At 37.1% G+C, this 16,029-nt stretch overlaps 2 protein-coding genes across 2 annotated transcripts; one reads left to right on the top strand and one right to left on the bottom strand.

Moving 5' to 3' along the window:
* Positions 1 to 512: 512 nt before the first annotated feature.
* On the top strand, positions 513 to 9,148 carry LOC102218122 (pancreatic secretory granule membrane major glycoprotein GP2-like). The gene is made up of 16 exons (XM_023345928.1): positions 513 to 589; positions 701 to 735; positions 1,742 to 1,806; positions 2,393 to 2,488; positions 3,548 to 3,789; positions 4,192 to 4,348; positions 4,431 to 4,515; positions 4,888 to 4,950; positions 5,152 to 5,351; positions 5,432 to 5,563; positions 5,645 to 5,832; positions 6,302 to 6,450; positions 7,417 to 7,662; positions 7,762 to 7,924; positions 8,090 to 8,169; positions 8,584 to 9,148. The coding sequence occupies exons 3-16, from the start codon at positions 1,761 to 1,763 to the stop codon at positions 8,594 to 8,596; spliced, it is 1,860 nt and encodes a 619-aa protein (XP_023201696.1). The 5' UTR covers positions 513 to 589; positions 701 to 735; positions 1,742 to 1,760; the 3' UTR covers positions 8,597 to 9,148.
* Positions 9,149 to 9,747: 599 nt separating this feature from the next.
* Positions 9,748 to 16,029, bottom strand: LOC111611199. The gene is made up of 6 exons (XM_023347033.1): positions 15,970 to 16,029; positions 15,639 to 15,678; positions 12,791 to 12,846; positions 11,615 to 11,980; positions 11,127 to 11,330; positions 9,748 to 10,582 (listed from the first exon to the last, which is right to left on the bottom strand). Exons 2-6 carry the CDS (start codon positions 15,668 to 15,670, stop codon positions 10,458 to 10,460), a joined length of 783 nt encoding a protein of 260 aa, XP_023202801.1. The 5' UTR covers positions 15,671 to 15,678; positions 15,970 to 16,029; the 3' UTR covers positions 9,748 to 10,457.

Raw genomic sequence — 16,029 nt, 5'->3', positions numbered from 1 at the left:
CTGAATGGTTATGTTCAGTCTTATCTAATGTTAGCTTTAAATTTATGTATTTTTATGTACAGATAAAGAATGGCAGATCAGTTGGATGCGTTCTACATTATACCTGTCACAGATCAGATAATAAAAGATTCCACCTGTCTGACGTTTTTTAATAAATTCTTCCTTTTTTAATTCAAACTCTTTGCATGTTCCTCCTGTTTTCCTTAAATGGACAAATAGAAACATTCTGTCCAAAATTCAGAACCTTTTCCTCTAAAAGCGTGTGTGAATGTGATGTTTGACCAAATGATTTAAAGAAACTGATTAAACACGGTAATAACTTAACATTTCTTTGTTTCTTTTAATGTCACACGATATTATTGATGCAGACGTGTTTCCGGGGTTCTGTTATTGTAATAAGATGCTAAGGAGGCTTTTATCACAGGAGGGAGAGGTTGTTATCAGGAAGTGTCATTTTTCCTGCACCGCTCCCTTAATTTCTGGGTGTGGACGGGTCTGAGGACGGACATAAAGAGACAGAAACAAACCGAGGGACAGAGCAGAGACGACAGGTCTGAAGAGCCTCCATCCTTCACTGCAGCTGAAAAGGGTCATTTAAATCTTTAAATGTCTTTTTTGTTATCATTATTTACAATTTTAAAAAAAGATTTTAGCAGAGCAGAAGTGAATTGTTCTGAAAAACTTTGTTTGTTGTTTCCAGGAGGACGAGGAGAAACTTTTTGACCAACAGCACAGGTTCGTTTTACACAGAAAAATAAATAATTTCATTGCCTCTGGAACAAAGGAGGTGACTTTTACCACATTTTACTACATTTAAAACATTAGAAAATATTAACAATGTGTTAATATTTACAACAAGCTGACAGTGGAGAGAAACTGCTAAACATATATTTACTTAATTCTTAGCTGCAATGAATTTTTTTTTTTTTAAACACTTCCACCTAATGGTGTTTTTGCAACTATATAAAGTCATGATTTTTTAGAAACATAACACAATAACAGGCACTGGTTCATTTAAATGCTTAACTTCCTCATAAGTATTATTACATTAAAAAATCCAGTCATTTTGCAGTAAAACAGGTAAATTAGCTTTTAGATGTTAATAATAATAACATTTAAAACGAGATGCTTAGACGTTTTGTCCGTCAATATCAAGCTAAATTGTTTGGTATTTCCAGCATCACAAAGTTTGTTCAGTTCCTACCCAGGTCTGTCGCCGTGGTAACTGCTGCCTCACTTTGAACCAAACCTTTTTTTGCAACTGAGGAAGCATGTAACTAGATTTTTTTTTAAATTCAGTTTTGTAAAGTTATTTGGAATGTAAAGAGTTAAAGTTGAGTTTATTTGCAGCAGGAGGGATCAGGTCCAGTCCTCTAGCGCCACCATCCTGCAACCTTTAGGTGCATCTTTACTCCAACAGACCAGGATCAGCTCTGAACAGACCTGCTAACGAGCCGTTCGTTTGATAATCAGGAAGCATCTGAAAGTTGCAGGAAGGTAGCTCTATAGGACTGGACTTCAGCATCCCTGATTTACAGAATCGTTCTGGTTTTTAAAAAATAAAAAGATTTATTTGTTGCACAGATTTAGCAAAAGAAGAATATGAGCTAAAACGACGGAGAAAGTTATATGACATCTATAGACAGATCCATGTGTTCCAGACGCTGATTTATTTTATTTCCTGAGGGTAAAACAAAGCAGCTGAATCTTCTTCTAACTTTGTTTCTTTTTGCTCTGTCAGCTTTTTCCCAGCTTCCAAGATGCTCCACCCCCTGCTTTACCTGTGTACTGTCATGGCACTGACAGGTAAATGTTTACACACTGAAATATTGCAGCTTACAAGTTCTGTGTGGAAAATAACCATTAAAACATTTAATCATTGAAAAATATTCAAACATTTTAGATCCCTAAAGTCAAGCAATTATTTTGAAAAGAAGATCTGTAGAGTTATGTGAAATAAATTTAAATTTACATTGAAAATTTAGATTGAACTTTTTACAGAATTGAAATGATAATGACTTTTTTTTATGAAGGAACTGCATGGTGGTGTGCAGTGTTGTATAGTAACGAAGTAAAAATACTTCACTACTTTACTTAAGTATATTTTGGAGTACTTCATACTTTCCTCGAGTATGAAAATTTTTGATGACTTTCACTTTATATTCGCTATATTTCCGAACTTAATTGCATACTTTTACTCCGATACATTTTCAATGTGTGGTTTAGTTACTCGTTACAAAAAAGCGAGAGAGAAACGCAAGTGTTTTGATCCCACCTACTGATTAGCAAGTAGCAAGCAGGCTACTGAACAAAGTCGGTAGCCTGCTTGCCTGGGTTTGTTCATCACCACTAATAGGATACATCTGTTTCGCTTCTCCCATTAAACACAAAGCAAGTCTCGCAATCAGCAGCATCCACGTGGAGGAGGAGACGGAGACCATAACGACTGCAATTACGTCGGACACGGATCTAGTGGAACCACCAGCTGGTAATAGGGTGACCAGACGTCCTCTTTTTCCCGGACATGTCCTACTTTTCAGACCTAAAAAGATGTCCGGGGGGAATTTAAAAATTGTCCGGGATTTTGGTCAACTGCCTCAAAACACATTACATAGCTTACAGTGCATTGTAGGGCACTGCGCTGCGTGTCATGTAATCCCTGAGCCGCGTCAGTGCGGGCAGCGCACCCCCCCCCCCCCGCTCCAAAGTTTTCTGTTTTTTTTTTCTTTTGCATAGTGACCAGTTGTGTGCACCACCTACTGACTGTAGCATTGACTGATTCACTGATTTGTGAAGTAGAGTAATCGTAACAGCTCTTTTTCTTCATGTTGGCCGCATTTTCTGTACTATTTATTTTTCTCATTTTCAGCACTGACCTTACTTGAAGGGAAAACTTAAGGCTTACAAAAACTTTGTATTTTCTGTCCTGGAGGGTTTACTAAGAAGCTGGTTCAGTTGTAAAGCAGGTTAAGTTAACCTTGTGCTATAGGTAAAGCACCTAATTTTCTTAACTAAACGATGCCTGCAGGTTTATCTATTAGCAGGTTTAATTTTGCCTGCACTTGGTTGGGTACATTATTTTAAGTGTATTTGACAAGTTTACCAAAATATAAAAAATGTCATTCAAACTGCATTTGCTTTGTTTTACTTTTTACTTGTACTTTTCATTACATTACTTGAGTACATCCATTTTTACAGTAATTTCCATACTTAAGTACAAGAAGTTTCAGATACTTTAAGACTTTAACTCAAGTAACATTTCAGTCAGTGACTTGGACTTTTACCAAAGTCATATTTTGGAGAGGTACTTGTACTTTTACTTGACTCTGAGATTTCAGTACTTTATACAACACTGGTGGTGTGTTTAGTTGCACATTTTTCTGCACTAGTTTTGCATTGAAAAACTAATTTAAAGTAGTTTCTTTAGCTTCTCTTCTCCATTTCTCTACAGAAATAGAAATAACTAGATGTACAGATGGCCTTTCATGAAGTAAACTTGAACTTTTCTATGCTTTCCTGACTACTTTTTGTGTCTCCATGCCTGCAGGTGCTGCTGGAGCCGACATCTGCACTGTGACCGGCCCCGCCGTCATCGACTTCACAGGCCGATTCTCTCCTGTGACGGATCGGTGTGTGTACTCCATGCTCTCAGACTCATCAATGGGCTTTGAAGTGTTTGCCACCTTCAGGGAGCGCCGTCGCAGAGACGTGAGCTTTTTGGACGGCGTCACCCTGAAGCTGCAGGATCCAGCTGTTCAGTTTCACCTTCAGCAAGGAGGGAGAGTCCAGGTGAGCCAATCTGACACCAGCTGTTTCCATTACAGATGTCTGCAAAACGTCACCAACATTTTGCTTCCATTAGTTAAGAAACGCAGTTAAAATCACACGTGAATACATTTGTTCATGTGATAAGTGATAAATATGATGTTAATGTCACTTCCTGTCGTCTTCTTCATGGTTTGCACCAGTAGCAACATCCAGTTGTTGATCAGGTGATGCAAAATAAACCAATTTCAATATGGCCAAAACAAATCCACCAAAACTTTATCAGTTTTTTGAAACTGGTGTTTCCATTAAGCACATTTATTTTTGAAATGTCAAATTGCTCCATTATGTGGTCAGTGGAAACCCAGCTTGTGATATTTAGGATTGATTTATCGCTACCACCAACTTTTCTGTTCCCTGCCACAGATGAACGACACCCAGCTGAACCTCAGCAGCTCAGGCCAGAAGCTTCACGGCGTTTGGATTTCCAAAGACACAACTGGAGTCATGGCAAACGTTACAATCTCCAATCACACAATTTATTTGTTCTTTGACGGCTCCACAGCACAGATCCACATAGAAAGTAAGATCAGAATGAAAAGTCTTACATTTCAGCAGGAGAGAGCAAAACTGTATGACCCACATTCTGTCCTGGATGTTTTCAGAACCAGTTTGGCCGTCTGTTGATGGTCTGTGTGTAAATGCCAGCAGTATCTCAACCCAGAGGCTAAATCTCAACAGCTCCTCCAGGTAGACGCTCAACAAACACACTTTTTTTTTTGTTGTTGAGAAAAATCTCAGACATTTTCACAATAACTTCAGACATATTGTAGAAAAATGTCTGAGTTTCAAAAGTAAAAGATTTTTTAAACCAGAAATTTTCATGTTTATTTTTTAGTAAATTTCTGAAATTAATATTAATTTCTGAGCTTTTTGGTGGAAATTTACCCCTTTTTTTCTCCCATGTATAATTGCCCTAATACACCATCGGGGAGGTAGTTCTACTCTTGAGTAAAATTTTGGGGTAGTTACTCACCTCTGCCCAAATGTAACAAGTTTGTTTAAGGACAAGTCAAAAAAAGAAAAGCTTGTCTTATAATCTTGTGGTTTGTCTCCATCTAGCTGTCAGACTCAGTACAACGACTTTCCTGACACTTCAATCAACTGCAGCCTGATAACGGACCAGTGAGTAGATTTAGTCACACTAAAGGAAATATTTATATGTGTTTCTTTTATTAAAACAAACAATAAACTGCACCTCTAAAATATTCATGTAAAGACAAAACATAAAGAGATAAAAGAGACAAATATGAAAATATTAACATTAAACATGCTGCATCACATCTGATATGTTGCATTTTTATTTTTCTTCCATCTGATGAGAAGCTGCAACATCCTGAAGGAATCTCCCTTCTTCTCCTGTAACGATGACATCGACCCGACTCCCTACATCAAAGCCTGCAGCGACACTTTGTGCAAATATCCCTCAGTGGACGGTCTGTGGTGTCACTTCCTGTGGGCGTACGCCAGAGCCTGCACCCTGACCAGCAGAGCCTCACTGGGAGACTGGAGGCCTGCTGACTGCTGTAGGAACTGGTCCACTTCAGCTGAATTTTTATATAACTTTAATGTATTTATGCTGATTTTCCACCATGTTTCTCTGCAGCCTCACCTGCAGCTTTTTGCCAGGACAAAGTTTGCAGTGATCATGAGTTTTGTGGAGAGAAAATCAGTGGGGGAACCGGCTGCCTCTGCAGAGCCGTGTTTGCCTACGACTACAAACAGTCAAACACTCTGAGTGAGACAGCTGTCGTTCACAATCACAGTAAGACCGAGTCAAACCATAAAACTCACTTTCTTCTTGCAATTCAACTTTCAGGTGAGCCAACAGTCTGCAGGAAGAACTCTGGTTCAGTCACTCTGATTGGATGTCTGCTGGAGGAAAAAGGCGTCGACTACTCAGTCCTACACCTGAACGACCGGAGCTGCAGGGGCGAGATGGACCAGGAGAACCACATGGTGACCTTCAGCTTCGACAGCAGCAACAGCTGCGGGACGGAGATCATGGTGGGTTCATCACTCCAACTCCACCGCAAAAACACAAAATATTAACACGTATTTTTGGATTACTTTCTAGCACAAACGTCTTATTACACTTGAATTAAGACGACTAACTTATCAGCAAGATATTGAATTAAGTAAATAATTCCCTAATATTGACAAAAACGTTCTAGTTCCACTGCCAGATTATTTCACTTATAACTTGGGAAAAATGTTTTGTTAAAAGTTAATTAATCTGCCACTAGAACTTGTTCAGCAATAATAATGAATTGTTGACTTAAAACAAGCTGAAAAATTATTTTTGTCTTATTTTAAGTGTAATAAAATATTTGCACAAGAGACTTGACCGAAAATATTTGGTGAGGTTTTGTGTTTTTGCGGCGTAACCTTGAATCAGAACAGACCCACGAGTTCCCACTTCACTGACCAGGTTCATGAAGACGACGTCTTATTATTGTACTTTACGCTCATACAGAACAATGGAAGCCAGATAATCTACAAGAACGCCATCAAGTACCAGAACAGCTCTGACATCATCACTCGCCAGGATCAGTTCTACATGGACTTCTCCTGCCTGCACACCCAACCCGAAACAAAGATTGTTGCCTTCAACATCAAGGACAGGTGTGGCATTCAGGTTCCTTCAGCTGAGAAACCTTGATTCTAAATAATATTACTGTAAAAATCTTTCAGGTTTTGATACATGCAGGAAAAAATTCCCCGTTAGCCACTTAAGTTTCAGGATGACGTCTATTTTTCAAGATGGCCGCTGTTTTTGAGCCTTTTAAACAATGTGTTTCCTGTTTTCGTGACCAGAGCAGAACTTGTGTTTTTGACTTTGGTCATCCTGTTTATACAACTTTAAAGTAATAATATGTATCAAAATCAGAAACTGAGGAGTTTACTGTTTCCAGTCATCAACTGGGAGGAGATGAAGATGTGAGATTCAGATTCTCAGTGGTTAGCATTAGCTTCCGCTAATTCTCTTTAATCTAAGCGTTTTAGTGTTAGCTTCTGTTATTCTTTGTACTTGGTTAGTGGTTTTATCATTAGTTTCTGTTCATTTTTCATATGTTTAGCCATTTAATGTTTGTTTCTGTTAATATTTGTTTCTGTTTAGTGTTTTTTATTGTTAGCTTTTGCTCATTTTTTATATATTTAGCAGGTTAGTGTTAGCTTCTGCTAAATTTTGCACATGCTTAATGGTTATAGCATTAGCTTCTGCTAATTATTTATACATTTAGTGGTTTGGCATTGCTAAGTTTGGTAAATTGGTGCTTAGTGAACCTCATATTGTGGTTAGCTGTGACCATCAATGGCAATAACTACTGCCGATTTTAGTAACAACTATTCTCTGTTACAATCATGGCGGCCATCTTGGAAAATCTAAATAATTATCAGTAAATGTGATTTTTTTTTTTTTGTGGATCCAATTATGTGTGATTAGACACCAAAGTATTTTATCTGGGATAAACGTCGACAAATTTAGTGCAAAAAATTCATTTTTGTCGGAACGTCACAGAAGTGAAAGGTTTTGCTGCCGTATTATGGGCTGCACTAAACGTGCTGCTGGTGTTTCTGTGTCCGAAGCTCTGTGGTCGTCATAGTGAAGTCTGGAGAATGGAATTACACCGTGGCCATGAAGGCCTACACCGACCCCGGCCTCACACACGCTCTGGACCCAACGACTGGCGTGGTTCTCAACCAGAAGATCTGGGTGGAGCTGACGACCACTGGGCTGGATGCAAACGTGATCGCCGTGGAAACGGATTCATGCTGGGCAACCAGTCGCGATTCTCCCAGCAGCCAGCCAAGATATGACCTGATCAAGAACGGGTGAGGCGCTTCTATAAAGAGTTGATGTTCCTAGCTACTTAATAAAGATAAACCATAAACGTATTTTTGATTCTAAAAATCTTTCCTCTGGTTCTGTAGCTGTGCCGACCCCGGCGACCAGACGGTGCAGGTGGAGGGAAACGGACAAGGAACCTCCAACCGCTTCTCCTTCAACATGTTCCAGTTTACTGGGAGCGCTGGGGACGTTTATCTGCACTGCAAGCTGCAGCTGTGTGTCAAACAGGGGAACAGCTGCGCTCCGGTACGCCTGCCTGAAATCAGTGGAAAACTGCAAACGCAGACATCCATGTGTATTCTCAACGATCTCTGAAGATCCGAACAATTATTTATATTTTTGTTGCTGTGGTTGCATTCTTGGAAGTTTTATAAAATAAATAATCCTCTGTGTCTTTAATTAAACTCCCAGGACTGCAGCAGCGGTGCTAAAAGACGACGCAGATCCACCAGGTCTGGACGTCCAGCCGTCATCAGCCTGGCCTGGACTCAGTAGGTCAGATTGTTTATTTCTACGTTTTAACAGTTTAATAATCATCAGCTGTCCATTTAAAAGATAATGGTCACGTCTCTTTAAGAGAAAAGCTTCCTGCATAACTTTTAAAGATTCATCTAATAGATGGTTAGCGATAATCTGAAAGTTGACTTTGTCCAATTTTTAAAGTTTTTGAATGAAACGATGATTTCAGAGAATTACAGCAGCCATACATGTGATTGGTTTGTTTTCAGCTTTCACCTGGTTTTAAGTATTTTGAGTGAAATAATGTTTTGAACGATCAAAAGCCTGAAAACCAGGAATTAGATCTAAAATTTACTCCAAGAAATGACTAACTATTAGAAATGATTCCCTGGTGAAAGCGTTTAAATGAACGAAAACATCACAACTTCATCTTAATGTTTCTCCAGCTGGTTTCCATAACGACTCGGATGGATTACAGGCTGCAGAACGTCATCATCTGAATCCAGTCCTGAAAATGGAGGAGCTAATTCACAGCTGAAAGCTTTTGCATTTGTTTGAAGGAGAAATGTTTTAGTTACAGACGTGCAGAAGAAGAAAAACAGGATCAAACTGTTCAGCATGTTTTGATTTTACTGAGTTTGGGGGAAAATTATGTGGGTTACATCTACTTTAATAAAAACTTGTTCTATATCAGAAGGCCTATAAAGGTAAATTTAATCAGATATCCTGAAGTTTACAATCTAAATAATTTCCTTAACAAATGTTAATGTATGTGATTTGTAGCCTGTATGTTTAATTTTCTTCATTTGAGATTTCAATGATATTTTCCAGCTAATAAAAGAGAAACTTAGTGACAACAGTCAACAATATAATTAACTTTGTAAAAGAAGATGAGATTATTTTTATGGCCAGTTTCCACTGTAAAGCTGTAATATCTCCTGCTTTTGATTTTTTCCTTTTATTGTTTCTTGTTTTCAGGGATAATGTACTTTTTTTTTTTCAACTGTTATACAAGCATATAAAAGACAAAAAACAATCTGAATAAAATGATGTGGGTTTAAAGAATTGTGATTGTGTTATTTTTGGTTGCAATCAAGATGAAGACGTATTTAAGTCTAAGTGAAAATTATCTTTAGAATCAGTTTTGTCATGAGGATGGTAAAGATAATATGAAGCGAAGCTGCTTCATATATTTTTATTTTTGTTTTGTATTTTCATATCCCGAAAATAATAAAATATTCATGTTTCATAATAGATCACCAGAGGGCGCTAACCTTCAGTATGTCCTACAAGGAAGGAATTAAATCTATACAAGCTTTACTAAGATTTTTAGTTTTAAAGATTAATTATTTAAAAAAACAAATGAAATTTGAGAAACAAAGAACTTTAATAACTTAAAGCTTGTGAAGGTTTGATTATAATTGTAATAAATATTTAATTATTTATGCATTAATACTCAGAACTCTGGGAATGCAGCTTTAAATCAAATTAATTCTTAAAATGTCACATTTTCTTGTTTAGTGTTTGTTTATTTTCTTCAATGGAAATCTTACCAAATTAAGAAATTAGCTTTAACTTTTACCATAAAGTAAAATCAACCCATTCAAAGATTTCTGTGTGTTATTTTATTCACACTAACACTGATTCTCATAAATCATGAGCAGCAACAACAATACAAGTTATGTTACTGCAGCAAATCTGGGGAATGATTCTTATTTTTTAAAAGTCTGGCAGCATCACGTTGGGTTTCACTGCCAGATTAATTGATTCATCACAAAAACTCGCTTAAGACGCATCAAGTTATTAGAGCTGGAAACATGTACAAATACACAGGATGTCATGAAATAACACATTAAAAAGTAAAAATAAGACGGTTGTCTTCCACTGACTGACTGAATCAAGCAGATGAGCTTTAAAAATCACTCAAGTAAAAAAAATCAACCATTAACACAAACTTCTTCAGATTTAAAGAAAATAAAACGGACACTAACTTGCTCCAAAACGAGACAAAATAATACATTTCTGTTTAACTAATGCACTTAAGGAAGCCAGTTAAAAATTAAATATTTAAATCACAGAAAGTAACAATAGATACAATACTAAATACTGAGAAATGATTGGGAGTCAGTCATAGAAAGAGGAAGCTGACGACTTCAGAAAACATCTGATCTTCATGATGGATCAGATTTCTGCCGTGAATTTCAAAAATCTCCAGAAAATCCAGAAGGATAAATGATGGTGTGAAGAAAGGCGCTGATCAAGAGCACGACATCAGACTGAACGATTCACTGACTCAGTTCACTTCAGTTCAGGTCCCAGTTCAGTTCAGGTCCAAATACTCTGACATCACAGCAGGAAGTCGCCCAGAGGAGACGATACGAAGTCCAGGAAGCAGCAGCTGGTCGTCATCCTTCACCCTGAAGTCACTGAGGTTCTCAAAGGTACCTAGAAATTTAAAATCAGATTTAAATAAAACCAAACCTGGAGAAGCAGCATTCAGCTTCTATGCACCACAAATCTGGAATAAACATCCAGAAACTGCAAAACAGCCGAAACACTGAGTTCCTTTAAATCTGGACTAATAGCCCATCTGATTAGGGCTGATTTTGAATCATCATAAATGAAACACTGACCCAGATATCTGATGTGCATCAATGGGTTTGTTGATTTTCACTCATCAAAATGTGACGTTTGCTTCTGGTTTTCTCAATTGTTGACTTTATGTTTCTTTCTACGTTGTATTTTTGTGTCGCTGAAATGTGCCACACAAATAAACTTGATTGGTTGATAAATGCAAAGCTGCAGGAAATAATTGTGCTTTCAGTCAGGATTTAAAATGAGCAACTATTTTGAATCTTCCAGGTTTTCAGACTGAATATAAAAACTTAAAACTAAATCAAACCTTTTTTGCTGATAAACTGCTAAAGTGTTATTTAGGGTTCAATCTTTCTGTGTGAATTTTGACATTTGTGTGTATCTTTGTTTACACCTGTATCGTCGTCGTCTCGTCCTGGACATTGTTCATCTGACTCTTTGTAACAGATGGTTAACATCTTATTTTTTTGTTTTTTACAGTACAGAGCTGCTCCTGCTGCTCCTGCTGCTGCCAACACCAGGAAAACGTAGAGAGCGATCAATCCTTTATTTTCTGTTGGAGGATTCGCAGTTGGACTCACAGGTTGTTTGTCACCAGCTAATGGAAAAAAGCATTTAAGAAAAAAAGAGACAATCATTCAAAAATTATGACCAGTCATTTACAATCCATCTTTTATCTGGCAGAAAAACTGATTTTTCTGGTGCATTTATAAAAAAAACATAATTACTATTAAATAATTACTTTCACATACATAGTCGACATTTTCACCATATTTTGAACAAAATTACAGCACTGCTTTATTATACACAAACACACGCTAATATCATTTTTTCTACTGCTTCTTAGAGATAAAACAGTTCAAATGAACTTTATAAACTCACCTGTGACTATTAGCCGACAGGCAGCAGAGCCGAAGCCACAATCTGCCTGGATCTCACACAGATACAGACCAGAGTCATTGATCCTCAGCCTGGACACATGCAGTTTAATCCGTCCGTCTTTAAGGAGTTCTTTATCACTCTGGACTCGTCCTGCAAACTGTTTATCCTGAGACTGCGACACCTCCGCTCCACCATGCTCATGGAACAAGATGGACACTTTTCTGTTTTCGGTTATTAATGTGAACATCATGAACTCGAAGCTCAAGCAGGAGTCGGGTTCGGTGGTGAAGGTCCACTCCAGAGCGACGCTGTGGTTCTCCTCTGCCTGATAGCTGCTCTGTGTCACATTCACTACAAATGTTGCTGCTGAGGAGACAGAGAGGGAAAGAGAGGAGCAGACACACTGAGAACTGGAACATGGGAGTCTTTCAGCTCCATCTTTCTGTCTCATGATCGTCTCTGTGCTCTGCTGGAGTGTTTCCTTCACTGGCTGCGTTTCCGTTACAAATGTGTGCAAATCGTTGTCATTGTTTGCTAGGCTTGAAAAAACACAATTTCCCAACTGCTGTGTCTCAATTTTAAAAAAAAATTAATTAAAATCGCAGGTGAATAAGATTTTTAACACAATAAGTTGTTAAAAATCATGACAATGACCAATGTAAACAGCTACACATGAGATATACTCATATTTAAGCCACAGGGCTCATCATGCAGCAGCTGTCAGAGACATCGGCGTTTTGTTCAGGTGTTGGAGCAACGAGCCCAAAACCTGAGCGGATAGTCGGCCATTTTACAAAAGAGCTTTGGGTTCAACACATTCGAATGATTATAAACTGAGGGATGCTGTGAGATCTGGAGGAGGCAGCTGCACATTGTCCGGAAAAACGACAACACACCATCATCCTCCTTCCACTTCCTGTTGTTTCTTCATTGTTTTGGCCAGTCGTAACGTCCGACTGCTGATCATGTGACTAATGATGCGAAAACAGAGTTTCTACCAAAATGTACCTATTTTACACGGCCAGAAAACCTTCATCCTAACATCCTGCTGCCATTCAGGACATTTATCTTCACAACTTCAACTTGAGAAATTCTATCCTCTATGGAAACACAGAAAATGACTTTTCACTGATTATTGACGGATTTAGACGGAACAGAGACAAGATGGAGACTGACCACAGAGACATGAGGTGAGGATGAGGAGCAGCAGGATCCTGGAGATCATCTTCATCCTGAGAGAGGAAGAGGAGGAGAGGCAGCAGAACATCAGGAACAATGTTTCTGTTTATTTAAATCACTTAATTTTACCAATATAATATCTGATGATTTTCATTAATGTGAGAAAATATTTCCTAGAATTTACAACAGAAATATGAAACTTTCTTCTTTTATCTCAATCTCTTAGGTTAGATATTAATCTGCCGCTGCAGAAATGTTAATTATTTAAAACCTGTCATAAATGTTGTATTTACTGTAATTTTATATATTTTTGGAGGGACTTTAGGTTAATATCTAGTATAATCCAGGATCGTCTCAATAAGCAGTATCTCCATCCAGGCCGTTTTCTGGACAACTTTTCTGTTGCCTTGTTTTTTGTTTTTCACTTTATAAGTTTTCAGTCTGAATCCTTTTAGCAAAAACCAGATTTGTAGATCTGGAACAGACAAAATTCATGGATAACAGTAAAAAGAATATCAAATAATTATATGAAGGTTTTATTTCGTCTCCCTTAATGTTTAATTTATGCATCAGTTCCAGTTCAGCCTTTTCCTGATAATGAAGCTCATTTTTCTCCCAAACAATAAGAGGAATAATTAAGATACTTAGACTATTAAAAGCATAAAACAACAACAACACAATTAGAATATTTTAGATTTGCTTTCATAAACTCATAAACCTGCCCATTTCATTTTCATCCCCTGGATTTCCCCCAAATGTTTATTTTTTATATTTTGTGCGTTTAAGGAACAACCTGCTTGGGGGAAAAGACGGGAAGAATTGCAAAGTAAAAATGAAAACGCGTCAGATGACATGTTAGATCTGAATGTGTGAATTTGTGCTTGGACCAGATTTCTCAGCCTGTTTCCGTCTCTTCAGTCGTTCATCATGAGTTTATTCCTGTCGGAAGATAATCTGTTGGAATGTGTCTAAAACGTATTTATTTACTGAAACAGTAGATCAAAATGTTGCTCTGAGATCCTCTGTGAAACGTCTGTTCTTATCTCAGACGCATCATGAGAATGTGTCGGCGCTCTCAGGATTAAAAACCCGATAAAGATTAGATGGGTGGGAAACTCTGTTCATGTTCGTTAAAGATTATTCCTGCAACTCGACTCCTAAGTTCCTCCCAGATCTTGTGCATCAGTTTGTAAATTTGACATAAATCCTCCATTCTTCAGATTAATCTGTGGCTCAGAGATTTTTTTTTAAAGTAACAAATCCCAATTTTTATTCACGTCATGACCTTTTAATCAGCAAACCGACAAATCTCATTACAACCTTAACATTAAGCCCAGATATAAACCATGTTTAATCTGAGTTAGTAATATCTAGATGATTCATCATCTTCAATAACTACATATGCAGTATATATACATATATACAGTCACACATACATATCCCCCAGCCCCACACAGCCATATTGTTCTGCACTTTGCACTGTCACATTATCTGTACTTTGCCATAATTGGACCTGCTGCTACTTCTTTGGTGTGGTTGAGTGCCTTTAGTTAATTTAGTTGTATATATTGTTATTATTATTATTGTGTGTTTGCTTATTTATACTGTATATATTTGACCTTTTGCACGGGAGCTGCAATGGAAATTTCGTTGAATTCTGTTCAATGACAATAAATGCTATCTATCTATCTATCTATCTATATATACACACACACACACGGGGTGGGACGTAAGTCTCCATACATAGGAGAATGTAAAATGTATATTTCTTTTATATTTCAGATACCCAAGAAGATGCGTTTGACAAAAGAGCAAAGAACTGAAATTACACTGATGCCCGGATCAGGAAGCTGTCGCACAAACTTTAACAGAAAACATGGAACGAGCATCACACACACGACGCTGCGGCAAAAATTATTTGCAAGTTTCAGAAAACTGGAAATGTTGCAGATCAACCATGAAGTGATCCGAGACGTGCAGCCATTAAAAACGGTTGTCCAATATAAAACGTTTATTTTTTCTATGTATGGAAACTTATTACCCTGAATATAAGAATAAGAGATTGTGGTGGAAAATGTACAACATGAGAAAATAAAGCTAATTACAAAAACTAGCATAGCCAAGAAATGTGCAGCTGCTTTGTAAATAATCAAAACAGAAAAAATCTTCATTATAAATGTTGTCTGAAAGGCCAAACTAGTGAAAAAAACAAAAATATTTACAATATTATTTTATCTAAACCTCATGTGAAAATTCTCAAAGTAATAAAAGATTTATTTTTATTATTAAATAACTTGAACAGATGGAGAACCAGGATTAACTGTTTGTTGAGTAAATTTAAACAAAACAGAGTTTATTTATTTTGGGGGAAAATCTGTTTTTGTTTTTATTGTAATAATTAATCCAACTCTGGTCTGCTATCTCTAATAATTAGTTGTAAAAATCTTTATTAAAATTTCTGCAGTCAAACTCTTTATACAGAGCAGCTTTCTGAACGTTTCCCTGCTCATTTTTTATGGGTTTGGAAAGCCTGCATACCATCACCCTAATCTTTAACTCTGTCCTCAAATTCTCTGAAATTAAAATTGACTGAGTTAATGTTATTATTGTAAACAACATATTGTTACCAATTGGAAGAAACTATCTGTATAAGTGTATAAATGCCATAAAGAGAGGGAGAAAATGTTAAAACTTTAACACTAAATCTCTCAGGGTTGTGAATAATTATGTCGTTTTTCCTGCTGCTGAAAAGAAAACATGTCCGGACAAAACTTAGTGACGCAGAACAACAAAGGTTTGTTTTGTTCCTTCAAGTTCCTCAAAGAAAACATTAAAAACAACAAACCTGAAGCCTTCAGGCGGTTTGTTCGGCTCCATCCGCTTCCCTCAAGAAGTGTAAGAAAAACAAAATGTTATGAAATCTTCAACAAACCAGATTATATTTCACCTTCAGGTTTTGTCCACAAAGTCAGGAGGAACAACGCTGGACTGAAAGGTAAGGAATTAAATAAATTCACAGAGAAACAAAAGGGTTTTTATCATTTGTCTCGTTGAATTCCCATTGTGATTACAAAATATTAATGCTGATAACTTGATAGACAAAAAAATAAAACTTGATATGAAACAGAAAGTCAAGATTTAAAGTCAGAAGAGTAAAAATATGGTAAAATATTTACTCGCATCGTCTTTTCGCAGGTTGTCTGATCGTTTCGCGCAGACAGACGACTGACTGACTG

Source organism: Xiphophorus maculatus, chromosome 14 (genome assembly GCF_002775205.1).
Source record: "Xiphophorus maculatus strain JP 163 A chromosome 14, X_maculatus-5.0-male, whole genome shotgun sequence".
Lineage (NCBI taxonomy): Eukaryota > Metazoa > Chordata > Actinopteri > Cyprinodontiformes > Poeciliidae > Xiphophorus > Xiphophorus maculatus.
This window is presented reverse-complemented; position numbering and strand designations above follow the sequence as displayed.